The sequence below is a fragment of the Chenopodium album genome, chromosome 7 (genome assembly GCF_948465745.1).
Source record: "Chenopodium album chromosome 7, dcCheAlbu1.1, whole genome shotgun sequence".
Taxonomy (NCBI): Eukaryota; Viridiplantae; Streptophyta; class Magnoliopsida; order Caryophyllales; family Amaranthaceae; genus Chenopodium; species Chenopodium album.
Genome location: NC_137840.1, coordinates 832,191 through 848,046, shown reverse-complemented (window position 1 = coordinate 848,046; position 15,856 = coordinate 832,191). Strand labels below are relative to the sequence as shown.

The 15,856-nt window shown below is 37.2% G+C and overlaps 3 protein-coding genes across 5 annotated transcripts; 1 reads left to right on the top strand and 2 right to left on the bottom strand.

The window, feature by feature from the left end:
• Positions 1–706: 706 nt before the first annotated feature.
• LOC145638760 (protein PLASTID MOVEMENT IMPAIRED 1-like) lies at positions 707–3,721 on the bottom strand. The gene has a single exon (XM_081689769.1). The coding sequence runs from the start codon at positions 3,421–3,423 to the stop codon at positions 868–870; it is 2,556 nt and encodes an 851-aa protein (XP_081545895.1). The 5' UTR covers positions 3,424–3,721; the 3' UTR covers positions 707–867.
• A 1,261-nt stretch (positions 3,722–4,982) lies between these two features.
• Positions 4,983–10,161, top strand: LOC145640753 (uncharacterized). 3 transcript variants are annotated; one of them, XM_081691986.1, is made up of 3 exons: positions 4,983–7,009; positions 8,722–8,779; positions 9,929–10,161. In XM_081691986.1, the coding sequence occupies exon 1, from the start codon at positions 5,289–5,291 to the stop codon at positions 6,819–6,821; it is 1,533 nt and encodes a 510-aa protein (XP_081548112.1). In that variant the 5' UTR covers positions 4,983–5,288; the 3' UTR covers positions 6,822–7,009; positions 8,722–8,779; positions 9,929–10,161. The 3 variants fall into 3 exon arrangements, with proteins under 3 accessions (XP_081548112.1, XP_081548111.1, XP_081548110.1); XM_081691985.1 differs by having other exon boundaries at positions 8,722–9,174; XM_081691984.1 differs by lacking the exon at positions 9,929–10,161 and having other exon boundaries at positions 8,722–9,910.
• Positions 10,162–13,025: 2,864 nt separating this feature from the next.
• LOC145639830 (NAC domain-containing protein 87-like) lies at positions 13,026–14,319 on the bottom strand. Its single transcript, XM_081691158.1, has 2 exons — positions 13,977–14,319; positions 13,026–13,754 (listed from the first exon to the last, which is right to left on the bottom strand). The coding sequence occupies exons 1-2, from the start codon at positions 14,268–14,270 to the stop codon at positions 13,026–13,028; spliced, it is 1,023 nt and encodes a 340-aa protein (XP_081547284.1). The 5' UTR covers positions 14,271–14,319.
• Positions 14,320–15,856: the final 1,537 nt, after the last annotated feature.

The following is a 15,856-nucleotide window of genomic DNA, read 5'->3' as shown; positions in this document are numbered from 1 at the left end:
TAACCTGGAACTGTTGCCAATTTTGGGGGTGCAACTGTAAGAGCAGATCATCAGTATGACAACCCTGAAATAACCAATGAAAATCATATGCCGGAGACATTGATTTGCTTCTAGAAGAAATTTTGCAATTAAATACTTCCACCGTTCTTTTTTACTTGACGTAATTCATTCATCACACTTGCCAATGTATAACTTTAACCATCAATAACTGTAATTTTCCGTATGTAAATTTTACAAAAACTAGATATTATGATGGTACAATATTACTTAAGTCGATTTTAATAAGATCATGATTGAATATGTTCCTTTTTTTTTCACATAACTCACAAAAGACGGCCAAAGGAGGAGATGTGAATAGTATAAAAGTCAAATTGGGTCAAGTAAAAAAAGAACGGAGGAATTATGTCTTTGATCCATTACCCTCTCAAACCCCAGAATTTTTTTTTTCGGTATTGAATGCTGAGCTTAAGTTTGGTGGAAGTAAATTGAAACTTATTGAGTTAAATATAAATTTGTTGTGCTATATTGTATTGTTCCAAATAAGATTAATATTCTCAATTTTTTTTTGCTTCATTGAACTAGTTATTGGTAAAATCAGTTGAATATTGATGAACGTATCTTAATTGTAATTGTACTTAATTTACAGAATATCCTGCTCCAATGTGAATAAGGCTATGTAACTGATACATTTTCTTTTGGAGACTAGTAAACATTGAATTCATTATTATATATACAGTCATTACTTTGTTGTGCTTGCTTACATTTTTTTTTTTTCTGTGGGTGGAGTAGGATGCAACTTTAAATAGAAAAAATAAGTTAATATGATTGACAGGGATTTAAGTACATGAAAGAGGAAAAATGCCACTATTACTTTGTGAATTTTACATCTGGATTTCTTATCGACTTGAGCCACATATCTGCAACTATTCTTGATGAAATGCTCCATAATAGATCCTGGCCCTTTGAGCTTGGAGATTTGCCTTTTTTTGCTGCCTTTCCCATGTTATATGCTATCAGCCACTGTATAGCAGTGAGTCTCTGCTTTTCAGTATCCCAAGCACTCTTCTTTTGTCCTGTTTGAACTTTCATGCCCCCAACATGCAAACTAGCCACTCTAAATTTAATCTGCTCATTTTTCTCTTGTTTTGCCTCAGGAGTTGCATGAATTAATACTATAGCAGGTCCACCGACAGCCTCATATCTCCTAAGGGGATCACGCAGCTGAACTACCATCAACAGTGTGATGGTCTCTGACTCTTCTAGCTTGTTATCTTTCATCCAATCATCAAGTGGAACTGCCGAAGCAAGAGGATGGTTTTGGTCTTTTTGTCCGCTAATTAGTGCCTTCCCACCAAGTGGAGAAACCTCAAAAGGGGCCTCTTCTTCAGCTATCTCTGCCTGTATTTTTAGAGCATCAATTGCCATAGCCTCAATCTTCTGCATGGAGAACGCCAGGATTTCATCAGCTGTTAGTGGATCTTCATTGACATTCCAAAGCCCTGTTGAGATGCGTTCTTTCCTGCCAGTGCCCAAAGCGCTTGCAATCTGTTTAATGGTAGCAAGGGTACGAGCAGCACTTGAACTGGCACCCTCTTTCTTTCTGCCACTGATAATTGTGGATGCAATGCCTTCAAAAGCTACCTGTTCTGCTGTTTTTCCCATCAGCTCTTCTATGGGCATCAGGGATAGCACTTCTGAGCTAAGTTGTTCAACCCCACTAGCAGCCATCCTCTGAAATATCTCAAACCCATTGACGGATTTGTCTGAAGTTATAACAAAAGGTCTAGATATCTGCATTGCAAGCTTTGGAGTGTCTGTCTTTGATACCTCGATGTTAAAAGGATTTGTCGCAGTTAAGAACCCTCCATTTCTAGTCTGAACTACACATCCCAAACCCTTTCCAAGGTCTGGTAGGAAAACACTTATAGACTCGGCATCATCAGCAGTTTCTTTAGTTTTAGAAGCGGTAGGCATTTTATTCTGCAACTGTTTATAATCATTAACTGCTTCCTCATCCTCAAGCATCTGCAGGAATTCCATTGTTACATTCTCTTCATCAGCATCAAGCTTTTCTGCATCATATGTTTCTTCTTCATTTTCGTTAAATTGGTCCGCATTTTCTTCACCCATCATCGATTCAAGAGCTTTGATCTGCTGGGCTATCGAATCCAGCTCTGTTAATCTTGTGAGGTGAACGTGATCATGTACCACTTCCTTTACAACCTCACTTGTTGAAGACCCATTTTCTGCTTTTTCTGTAAGCTCTTCATCTTCATTGGTTTCACCAGTGTTCTGAATTTCCACTCCTTTATCCACCACTTCAAAATCTGGAAGATCAACTTCCTCAATACCTGACTCTTCTTCTTTTGGCTTCTGAGGTTCAGGTTCAGGTGCAGGCTCATCAAGATTTAGATCATCAATACCTTGAAAATCTGCAGTTGTTCCTGTGCGAGATGGAGTCCAGACTTCAGAACGGCTCGACAACTTGGGACTTGGTATGCTGAATGATGATTTTGACTGCTTCCGTCCAAATGTTGAAGAGGCTTTTGCTTTTCCTGGCTTTAATCCCCCCTCGAGCTGACTGAACAATCCAGTTCCTCCATCTTTTTCCATGATCTGGAATGCTAATTTCAGCAACAGCTGTCCACCTTTTGCCTTTCCTGAAAGGTCAAAACTCGTGTCCCACTGTCGTATCCTGGAACCTTCAGCATTTTTCTCTAGAGATTCCTGGATAAGGCGGCTCAAATCCACCGAGCTTCTTCCAAAATCAAGCTCTGCTGCATCAATTGCAAAAAGATAAATTAGAAAGGGTCTTGGTTCGAATTTCAGCTGTTGTTTGTCACCAACTTGTGCCCAGTAAACATGGCATTTAACAAACAAGGTCTCCTCAAAATCAGCTGCTCCTTGGGAAACTCTTGAAGGCATAGTATTTACTGCACCATCTTTTGTCTCCTTCTTCCTCACACAAACTGAGAGCCTTAGCCCATTCATGGATGCTGGAAGACCCTGAGCTGTAACAACTTCCACAGAAAACAAGCAACTTAGTTTCTGCATTCCAATATGTGACAGAGCTCGCATTGGCTTCCATTTCCAAATACCCTTCTTGTCTGTTGATGGTGTATCCTCATGATCAAATAGCTTAACATCACTTTCTTTTTCTTTCTTCTGTTGCTCATTTTCCTCCTTGGCTCGAGAACGCCAGGGAGATAAGGACATTCTCCTGGACCTGGGCCTGACACTGGGCTTGCTGTCTTCATTTGTAGCCGTGTCAGCTTCATCAGCAGTAGGTATCGAGGGGGCGGAAGACCGAGGGAGGACAAGTGATGCAGTTCTTCTGGTTGCAGTTATGTGAGACTGGTAGAGGGTTTGGCTGAGTTCTTCTAGCTCCTCTAAGAGTTTAGTGTTTGACTCAGATGCTGCCATTACTTTTGGCTAATTTGTAGTTCCAAAAAGTAAAAAGTGATTTGATTAAAGAAAGAAAGATGATGGTTTTCCAGAAAGGTGCATGCTGCAGCCTGCAGGAAGACCAAGATAAGACAATGTTAGATTATGTGGTAAGGTGGGATTATGCGGTGGAGAAACTGCCATGAATTTTGAATGCGGATGCATCTTAGCTGGTGCGTCGAAAACCAATGAATTTTGTGTGGGTAATAAAGAGGGAATTATGTGAAGGATAAGGGAGGAAAGTCATCACTTATTGTGTTCTTGTGCACTTGTATACTCTGAAAAGGACTAGGATGTTGATTGAATTAATTGTCCCATTTGAAATTTATTGTTTGGTTTGGTGATAAATGCTGAATGTGCTTTTTGGCATGTTCTTTCTACTGAAATCTGAAGCGTCTTATCAAAGAAGATTGTCTGCATCTTATATTCCTTTGCATTACTGATTGTGTCCTTAACTACCTTGCCTTTTTGAAACAAAAACAATGGAATACACTTAACGAAAAAAAAAAAAAAAATGCAAGGACGTAGATTCGACCCTGCATTCTCAGGAAACGGCAAAGGTGCTATACCAGCACGGCAAACCTTAGAGGCTCTATGTTTGTTAAGTTTATAAGTAGGTTGTGGTTGTGAGGTGCTGTGTGAATCATAAAAAAATAAATATGGACTAACTTTATTGGATATTAGTATATTAGGGAGATGTTATGGTAAATTACATAAGTAGCCTTTGGTATTATGAATGAATTTTGATATACCCTTCTAATGGATAGATTATTGTCCAATTTCCCTTCTTGAGGTCTTTTTCGAATTGGCTAGGGTTTGGGGCGTGTAGATCTCGCTGAGACACCCAATTTGAAAAAAAGTTCGCTCCAATCGAACACCTGGAGCCAAAGTTACGGATCCCTAAAGTTTCAGGATAATATCTCTCAACCGGGGCATTAGGGGATTTATCCAAGCAGACGCCTACGCAGTACTCTTGGAGATTAGGGGTTTCAAGAAAAATTGGCCCAATCGGACCACCGTACTAGGATTTATGTTCTCCTGAATTTATGTTCTCTTGAATTTACATTACCCTCAAGATTCTCCTTAAACTTAGGGAATACCACGGATTTTGTTCCTCCCAAGAATGTCGTTTTCTCGTAGATCTCGATGTTCCGTATGAAAACGAGTATTCACTTGACCGGAGGAGTTTTGTATTTTTCAAAGAAGATAAAAACATGTTGCCTATGTTTTTGTAGCAATTCTACTCCGTAGGAAAATCCATGGCTTCTTGGCTTTCTTGGTAACCTAAGAGTTGATGATTTCCTTAGCCTAGATATTGGAAACCTCAGTTGCATTTAAATGGATACAAATACTTGTATAGAATCAACGCATTGAAAGATAATAAAAATTAATCTCGATATTAAAAGAAGCATAGCAATCAAATAATGTGTATGTATGTTTGTTTGTTTTTGTTTATGTTTGTGTTTAATGGAGTATATGTGCCATAAAATGTAAGAGTAATTCTTTGAGACGAAGTTGAGCTATCCTTGCACAAAAATGCCACTCAACAAAGCCGTTTGGCCGTAGACGACACGGCACACCCGTGCCTCATGCACGGGCTCAAGCATGTGCAGCCTGACTGTTAAAACCAAAACTCGGGCCCCACAATTATACCGGTATCTCACCCTTAAACCCACTTTTCCCACTCAAATTGCACGGCCGTCACACCCTCTCTTTCTCTCTCCTCAAAACCCCTCTTCCTCCATTGATACTCCCTTCAATTTCTTCCAATTTCCACCATTTTCTCTCTCCTCACCACTAAAGCAACCTTCAATTTCCTCTTTTTCATCTCCTGATCATCAGATATGTCAGGGCGACGAAGAATCAAGAGGGCCCGTGCACAACCAAATTCAACCCATCAATGGCACGGCCACCCTTCTCCCGAAGAACCCATAATTCTTGCATCCCATCCAAATTCCACCACTATTTCCGATCAAAACCATACTTCTAACTCCGATCTTGAAATCGAGTACAAATTGTCCGGTGCACGGGGGAGCAAGAGGGGCCGTGCACAACCAACTTCATCTCATCATCAACATTACCCCTCTTCGGAACCTGAAACGGATGGTAACCCTTTTAAATTTAACTTAAAAGATGCTGATTTTCCGCTTATTGAATTTCGTGATAATGAGCATTTTAATCGCTTTCAATGTTTGAAAGTTCGTCGGATTGTAGCAACTAGGTTTGTTAGTGATGAATGTATTACTGCTTTGGGTATTAAATCTGATTTAGAATGGTTATTTGATCGAGTTGGGTGGACTAATTTGATGATCAACCAATATCATACTTATCAACAGCTTACTTTAGAATTTTTGAGTTCATTTCAACAAAATACTGTTAAAGTTCCTAAAGGACATGTTCCTGGTGTTTGGTTTAGAATGTTTAACAGGGAATACTTTAAAACTTTAGATGAATTTGGTGCATTTTACGGGTTACCGAAAGGGGGTAATGTATTGTATTATAACAGTGATCCGGGTTTGATTTGGGGACAAATTACGGGGTCGAATGGATATAATCCTCAGTCGTCTAAGGCCTCTCGGATTCATAACCCCGTGTTTCGATATTTGCAGAGGTTAATGGCAAGTACTATTTTTGGGAGACATGATAGTCAAGGGACTGTTAGGGAGTGGGAAATGGAAATGATACAAAGCATGTTGTATCCGGATGTTCGTTTGAATACGGCCTCTTTCATTGCCCGGCATTTTCATGCTGTAGGAAAGTCTAGGAAGAAGAGTCCGATTGTCATTGGTGGACTTGTCACTCCTATTGCTGTTTCTTTAGGGTTTGACTTCGATCATATACAACCGGTTGGCCATATTGCCACCCTTGATATTCCTAAGCTTGTAAATATGGGATGGTTGCAGGAGGATGGTGATAGGTACCGATGGGTAGTTAATAAGAAACCCGCATTCTTTTTGCCTAATCCTGAGCGGACTACGATTAGGAACCAAGCTAATTGGGTATTTCCCGAAATCTTTGCAAGTGATGGAGAGGAAGAGGAGGACGAGGAAAATTGTGAAAGGGAGTACCAAACTAACCCCTCTCCTGTTTTCGTAAGTGAGGAACATGTAGGTGGTTCTTCCTCCCAGTCCATTCCAAATCAGCCTTGTGACTTTGCTACCCTGCAAGCATCTATGGAGTCTATTCGTTCTGGAATTCAAGAAATTCACAACTCTCAGCAGTACATGAACCAACGCCTAGACCAGTTTGATCAAATGCTTTACCCCATATACAGATGGCATGTCCAGCAGGGTCATATCAATCCCAATACTCTTCCCTACCCCGACCCACACTATCCACAACCCCATCTACAACCACCCGGTCCTCCCAGGAAATAGCTATCTCACTCTCTCTGTACTCTGCACTGAGGATAGTACTTATCACTGCATGTAAGTACTTTGGCAATTGCTGTGTGGTGTCTTCTGCTGGAGTGCTGGAAGAAAGTATGGTGCTCTGTCCTTGGTGCACTTCAATCCTGCATTAACCTTCATCATGGATGACAATTTTCGTATACTTTTGCTTTCAGGTTTGTGCTTTATATGACTGTTTTCTTCTTCTTTATGCTTTAGGATTTAGAATGTAATTATATAATCAATGCATGTCTCTAAATATATGTCAATGTATGTCCCCTGTAATATGATGATTTTCATTGGTTCAAATTCCAATTCCTGTATGAGTTGAGCTAGCTTAAATTGAGGCATTCTACATTTGATTTGCTTGATTATTTGTAGTGTTTAATACTTCGCAAGTGATAGCTTGGTTGCATCGAGAATTATTACATGGGAATTACTTTGTTTGGTCAACAATAGAAAATTTAAAATACATGAAGGGGGTTGGTTAAATAACTTCACATGTTATCATCCTAATTCCCAAAATCCCAAGGAAGTCGCCATTCCTTCATTATTGATTGTAAATAAACAAGCTAATACTGCAAATGGGGTTATTGCTTTGGTTAACAACAGGTGAAAATGGGTGAAATTTGACCAGCTTAGGAGTTAGAACTTTCCATAGAGCGTGGGCAATAAAACACCGACCGCCTTGTTCACTCAAAATTTCCATGAATTGCAACTATCTTGGTGTCAACCAAACAACTTTTGGACATTTCATTGGAGTTGTCAACTAAGCTAGCTGTGTGATTACATCTTGGTGGTTACATTCTAGAACTCACACTCTCTACTTTGAGTTCAAACCAAACATTCCAAATGCCACCTGCATTAATCTTACCCTTTGTAGTACCCCAAGTGAGCTTTGAAGGTTTTTTTATTTTTTTTTTTTCCTTTCTTATTTTGGTATTTAACCCAGTTTTTCCATATCAACACCATCTATAATACTTTCCATGACTTGTCTTAGAAAATAGTAAAAGCTCCAATTTATGTAAAAATAGATAAAAAATGAATTGCGGTAGAGATAATTTTGGTGATATAATTATTTTAGGTATTTGGCGTGATTCGAATTATCATCATATTTCGTGCATATATTGTGGCATTAGGTGTATTCTCCCTCAATATTTAGGCAATCCTCTGTTAATAATTTTTTTTTTCAATTTTTTTGTTCAAGTTTTGGAAAGAATTAATTGCTAAAGTGGCAAGTCTGATAACATCTAAATATGCTTCTTGTTAGTAAACAAAAAGTTCTTGGGGATGATTATACTTATCTGGTTTATACTAGTGGAAATTGAGTGTGATAGAAAAAGCCTGGTAGTGTATTGTCATTGAAGTAACATGAGTGAAACAAGACCCCTATTGAGTAGATGAGTGATTGTGTGATTTTGACCTTTGATGAGGATCTTCATGAACTTGCATGTGTGGCCTTATTCCCATTAATTTACTCGAGTGCCTAGTGATGTACCTATTTCAGCTATGTGTGTTCATGGCTAGTAGATATGTTTGACTGCTCTTTTTATTAATTGGTGTTCTACACATCTATTTCTGTGTAGTGTGTTTAAAGTTTTAAACAAAACATGGAGTGATTTAGTTGGCCTTCTGTATATATGCTTTCTATTCTTGATTGACATTAATCTCTGTCCTTTTAAGAGATTACCTGCGGGCTGCAGATGCTTGCTATTCTGTGATTAGCTCCTATGTGTATTTTCGCTCAGGATATACTAAACTCCTATGATTTTTGCTTTTAATTTTAGCTTTTTTCCCCCTCTTGTTTGGCTCTGTTTTGTGAGTCAAGTAGTGTCAGCTAGCCTTTTGGTGTTTGGTACTGATATGTTTCTTGTGTGTGTATTTGCAGGCTCTTAGAAGTGCATTATCACCTTTATCGGCCCCCCAGACAAGCTTGAATGACGATGGTATGATAAAGCTATTGAACATCAAGCACCAACTCATGGAGATCCTTGAATAGCTAGGCCTTGAAAGTTGCTTGGATAATTTCAGAAAATCACACTTTATTCTAGGGCCTGCAAGTTATTCCAGTGCAATGGTGCATAGGGCTGTGCATTGATAAGTTTCTGAGAGCATACAACCACTGCTTATTGACGACATATACAAACTTTAGTGGCATTAGAGGTTTAGTGCTGTAGAACAGATAGATTATGCATTCATGTGCTAATTTGTTTCCGTAATTGGCTTAAGGCCATCATAAGCCTTTATATGACCAATTAATGGACATATTTTTCTACAAAGCATTATATGACCTCGCTCTCCAAGAAGCATCCTCCACCATCATTTGAGGTTTTGTCACTAGGTTTTTTTTTTAATCTTTTAGATGATTCTATTTCATGTACATATCCTTCACTCTTGGAACTGTTCTTCAGTTCTTGGTGTGTTATTGTGGATTTTTATTGGCTTAATTTTGCTTTTTTATATGTCTGTCTTCGAAGTGTGTATTTTACGCTATTCTATGAAAGAACAATAAGAAAGAGAAGTGTGCTATGTTCTGTTTTTATGAGGCCTATAAGAACCCTGTTCCAACAAGTCAGATCATCATTGATAAGCATAGAACGCATTAGCGTAAGTGTTTGCACTCATCTTTTTGTTAGCTAAGTTTAGAGATAGTGGAGGGTGTTTTCCAAACAATGTAGCTTTCCTAGGATTTTCTGACTCTAAGAAAATCCTCTTGAAGATGAAAGAAGAAGAAGATAGTTTATGCTAGGCCATCTTTTGTATCAATTATTCTCAGCATAAAAAAAACTTGGATTTGCTTGCAATTAGGATGTTCAACCGAGCATTTGATGGTATCCTTAAGATTAAGATTAGAGAGCATTTGATGGCCAGCTTACATTGTTGTTTTACCTAGGGAGAGATTGCAGCCTTACATGTACTAGTTCTAATTGACATTATTAAGTAAGAATAGGGCTTCATATTGTAATTTGTGGGTAAATTCCTACTTTGAACCATGTTTTTTGTTAGTGTATTGCTGTTTTTTCTCATGACATGTAAATTCATATTCCTGAATCTTTTCTGGGGCATGACTTGATTCCTTTTTCTTCTTGGTGCAGGCATATCTTTGTTTCTCGGCGAATACTTTGATGCTACAGCTTTAGGTGTGCAACTTCTATATAGTTTGAAACTTTATATGTTATTTACTGTTAATGTATATATATATTGAACATGACATTATAGTTTTATGAGTTGAAAAACACTTTGTATTGATTTTCAGTCGAAGAGAAGTTTGTTCTAGATATTGTATGTGTCCTTATACCCCGAAACTTTTTTTATTCCTCTCCATAGGCCCCCTCCATGGTTTCTTTCAATAAAAGATTTTAGTTTTCTTCGTTGAATGACAAGTACCAGTGTTGATTATTTATTTACCCTTTATGAGAACTCGTTAACCTTCTATAAAAATAAATGGCAATGTGGGTCGATTAGGAGGGGTGGAGAGATGTAAAGAACCTTTTTGATAACATTGGTTCATTGGTTGGTTAGGAGTTTTGGACTGATATGATATATCCATCAGCAGCAGCTGTAGACGTGGACATAATAGCCTATCAGTAGATTATTGAAGGACTTGTTCTTTAATTGCATTTGATTATTGGCAGTGTGAATGACTGTCATTGGTAACATTTAATATCAGTATGATTTAGGTCCCTTTGAAAGTTTGGAGTACATTTGATACATTTGGATCTTATTTGTGGAATTTAGATTAAGGATGTACTTACAGTTAACACACTGCTGTGTTTTTGGTGCACTAGGATCATGTTTGCCCAACAAATACAGCATTTTTTTTTTTTTTTTTTGTTTTTTTGGTGACGGGTTCATTGTTAAATCAGATACAGAGAGTCATTTAACTTAAAAATGCATCGTTGTTCCAGGGGGCTAAGCCAATGTGGTGCTAACTATTGAGAATGTTAGTGAATTCGTCATTAATACTGTTTGAATGAACTAGAATTTGGAGGGAAAGCAGAGTGAGGGATCTATTTTTCCTTTGATATAAAATGAGAAAATGGGAAGGATGGAAGAAAATAGTAGATTTGTAGGGGTTTGTCCTTGTACAGAACCAAATTTCTCTACAATCAGAATTTGGTAGGAAAAGGATAGTTCCCGTTAACTCTTTTTTTCTTCAGTATCATTCCCTCTCATTTCCTTCCCTTTACAAAATTAAGCAAACAATGTTAAGCAGTCGAGTCCTTGGGAAATACTGTCTAGGTGCAAGTAATTTCTTCCAGCACTTTGTTTAAAATGAGTATTTGCTCTCTTTTTTTTTGAAAAGCTCGAGTATTTCTCTCTTAATTACCCTTCAAATTTGACCTTACAGTCTTTTGATTAGTCATACTACTTTTATGACCACCTCATAACAACTAGCTCATGATGAGTTAATGACTGATGAGGCTACAGCCAGTTGGTAATCTTATAGCTAGATATGCTTGTTCATTTTTTCCTGTGTTGTGACCGAGACAGGGTATTCAGTAACTAACGTATATTGATTAATTAAATACTTTGTATGCAATTACAAGTTTTTTTCTTATTATGGGAGTACACCAAAAAATTGATTTTGGTACACCTTTATGTGAGAAGAGCATAGAAAAGTGTGCTCTCACAATGAGTGTGCCAAAATCATTTTCATACTTCATACGGCGTATATATATTTTAAATATAACTTTGTTTTATAATACACTATGTTTTTGACTTTTTATGTTTGTCAATACACGACTTGACTTTTTATGTCTTCATTTTATCTACTTCGTATTACAAACTACAAAGTTATATTTAGAGTACAATTTGAAATTCGTTTTTTTCATTCATATGATTCCTATAGCTTTTATTGTTTATTTTGACACACTTAACATGATTTGTAGAAATTGTTGTTATTATAATCTCTGTGTTTTGGTGTGTATATTTTTGTTCTAGCAGGGGTTCCCTTTTATTCACCAACAAATCATGTCAGAATTAATAGTAGCATTGATTCCTCTATGAATGAAAATCTCTTGCACGACACTAGACTGTCACAAGGCATGCACGACACAAACATTGCTTGTATAGATGAAGCTGTAATTTGATTTTAAAATGCCCGTCATAAGTTGATACGACACATAAAATTACTAGAAGTGAGCAACTTAACCTAGGTTAGTGGCTACATAATTATATTTGGATTGTTTGCAGAGCACAGAGAGAGATCTAAAATTGATGGCTGGACATAGCCGTACCCTGACCTGGGCTAGGGATCCATCCATGCTCTATTATTGTTTTGTTCGTATTTGATTTGATCAACGAACCTTCATTCATTCATACTGGTGTATAGTAATAATAGAGCCTTAAAGGGTTAGGCTATACTATAGAGTTTAGACTTTAGACTAGTACATTGTTATTTTGTAACATTCACAATTTTAGGTCGTCCTTACATATATTTTAGTATTTTACCATTTTACTATTATTGTTTTTCTCCCGGTGCATTACACCCCAGTAACAAGTTTAGAATATAAACATACAACGAGGTTTGATTTTTCCTATTTTTCATCGAATTTTGATTATTAAAAAAATAAATAAAATTACTTTTAAACAAGTCTAGCTTTGAATATAAGCATTCAGTGAGGATCGATACAGTCTTACAAGTTACAACCTTATTTTCATTGAGTGTAGATAAACACATTACTATTTAATTGTAGAGTCCAGAATAATACGATTAGTTAATTTATTTACGAAAATACCCTCATATGAGAAACAAGAAATTTCCCCTTTTTGACCCAATTTGTTGTCCAATAGCCACATATGTTTTCACTTTTTTTGAACTTGTGTGATAATAATATGAATACCACACATACACATAATAGGATCATATATAGGATTATATAACTCCGGTATGTATTAAACTCATGCACTTCTATGTTACGGTGTTAGACTTAGACACGTGCATGGGATATTTGGGATTTTTCTGATGAAAAAAGAAAAAGAATAGTAGCAATTAGCAAAAGGCATAGTAGATAAGTAGAGCACATATTTGTATACATAAATTTATGTTTGCTAGATGAGTATTTATGTAGATCTATATAATTAGCAGCAACTAATTCAACTAGGACTACATACATAAAAATAGATATCTAACTGTTAACAAATACTATGAGTAGTACGTAACAACAATGATAATACTAATGAAAATTATTAGGGATGAAGACGAAAAGACCAAGATTCTGTAGGATTGTATTGGTGGTGATTGATAGTATGACTTAGCATCCTATCCAGTGCTGCTACTGCAAATGAGGGAGACATTTCAATATGATCAACAGCGGCTTCAACATCGACATCGACATCGTCGTCCTCATCATTATCATTGACAGTAGCAGTAGTATTGTAAGTATTAGGAAGAGGTTGAGGTTCCATCACTTGATTAATATTCAAGGGATTATGATGATATTGATTTTGGAAGTACTCATTCTGAGCCCATATTTTGTCAACCCACTGCTGCTGCTGCTGCCACTGTTTTGTTACAGCAGGCACAGTAGCAGCAGCAATGCTGTTGCTGGTGCTGGAGGAGAGGCATCGCTCTTGGAAGGACTTAAACCGGGTTGTTTCCCCTGAGGCGGCCGAGGTGGCAGTAGGGAAAATGGTGTTTGATCCAGAGATGGATGAAAAATTAGGCAAAGGGTTTACCAATAAGGAATGGAGGAGGTCATAATGACGAGGCTGCGAGGGTGTAGCATCAGCTAATGATTGGGTGGTTGTGGTGGTGGTGGTGGGTGGTTCAGCCAAAGGAGGTAAACTACTAAAGAAAGGAGATAGAGGTTGCAGCGGCGGCAGCGGTGGTGGTGGCGAAGAAGGTGGATGATGAATTTGTGGAGAGTACTTCTTCTCTGCATTCTTGTGGAATATTCTGCATATCACCCATTCTTCCTGCAATTATTTTACAATCAGTCCTTATAACATATCCTAGGAGTAGGAAATTTTACTATTTCTACCCTTTTAGAAAACTTGGTTTCAATTAATACCTAGGGTCGGCTAACATGAATCGTCACAGAAAATAAGACAGTAAAGTAAAAATGATTTGGGATCGGCTAAAATGAATCGTATAAGTTATGAAAATTAAACACGGTTATAAGCAGTAGAGTAAAAGACCTTAGAGGAGAGGCGAAAGGAGGAGAAATGGCCGTCGAGGCGGTATTCATGCATGATCCATTTAGTCTTAACGCCGCGAGGAGCACGGCCTTGGTAGAAGACAAGAGTCTTCTTCATACCAATCAACATACCACCTCCATTACCAGCAGCAGTAGTTGTAATACCAGTGGCGTAAACCTGTCTGTCTTTACCAGTAGCCTTCCAGTAGCCAGTCTCAGTAGCTCTGTTAGTCCTTAATCCTGAAGGGTACTTCCTGTCTCTTAAGCTGTACAAGTACCACTCTCTTTCTCCCATCTTTGCTCTCTCTGCACATCACACACATAACAATAATACATAATCGGTCATAATGTTACGTAACCAAAAAATAAAAAAAAATCAAGTGAATAGAACACGTCGTATATGTACCTGGAAGGTCCCAAGGCTCACAACGAGTGAGATCAACTTCAAGAATTTGGACACCGGAATTGGACAAGAATAAGTTGGTAGTATTATTAGGAGTAGTAGTAGTGTTAAAGACTTTAGAAGCAAGGTAGAAAGTAACGAGTTCTTCATCAGTAGGATGAAATCTGAAACCAGGTGGTAAACCACCATCTTTGTCACTAAATTTAGCATTGTTTTCTTCAAATATTCCTTCTTCTTTAAGCTCCCTTAACACATCTTCCACCTTCCACATTTTTTTTAAAAGAGAAATAAAATGAGGAAATAATAAAGAGAGAAGTATGAATGAATATATAGTAGTGTGCACTGAAAACGAAGGAGGAGTAGTAGATTAATAATAATGATAAGGAGCAGGAAATGAAAAGAGGGGGTTAGATTTGGTGGTTGATAAAATAGATTTGATTGTCATAAAATTAAATATTGAATTTGGTTAACATTACAAGATCAAACAACCTGAGAATGAATGAAGAGAGAAAAAACAAAGGAGGGTAAGTGGGTAACACATACAATACAAGGAAGGGTGCACCTCCCTGTGTATTTAATGCTGACTGTTATTCAACCACTGATCAAAGATTTATGCGTGCGTGTGTAACCATATTATTATCCCCTTTTATTATTCGTTTTTTTTTTTATTAGACACGTAGTTTAAAAATTACAGTATCTTAGAACTTGTTCTCATACGTTTATTTTCAGTTCATTTTAGCTACTAATTTCCTTCTCTTATAAAATATTCATTTCAGTTTAGTTCAGCCTATGAGAACAGGTCCTTACTCTATAGTGTGTGGCTCGGGTAGTGCCTAGAGAGTTGGTGTTACTTTGAGTACGTCGAATGATAAACTGCTTTCTTAAATATTTTTTAAGAGTAATTGTGAGTTTAGGGCCTTTTCTCACACATTTATTTTCAGTTCAGTTCAACTCCTAATTTTCTTCTCTTATAAAATATTCATTTCAGTTCAGCTCAGCTCAATTCAGTTCAGTTTAGTTTAATTCATTTCAATTCAGTTCAGCTGAGTTCAGTATACGAGAACAGGCCCTTAGTAACATAAATATAAAAGTAAACTGAGAAAGTATTATGTTAAAAAAAATACTTGAATTATTACTGATATTGTTACAAATTTACAATAATGCTGCTCCATACAAGGATTGTAAGTTTGCAGGATGTAGCCAACCAAAGGGCAGGGCACCTCTTTTTTTGTGAATAAAAATCAGGATGATGAGATCATTTATTTATTTTTTTTTTTTTTTTTGAAACGAGGATGATGAGATCATTGTTGCCTAATCTCCCTCATTTTTATCAATGTTGATGAAGGACATTTAAAAAAAAAATTTTAAAAAAAAAAAAAAAAAAAAAAAAAAGAAGAAGAAAGGGAATAGTATGTAGTAGGCTAGTAGGGCAAGATAGGGAGTGTTAATAGCATGTAGTAGGCATAGAATAGGCCTGC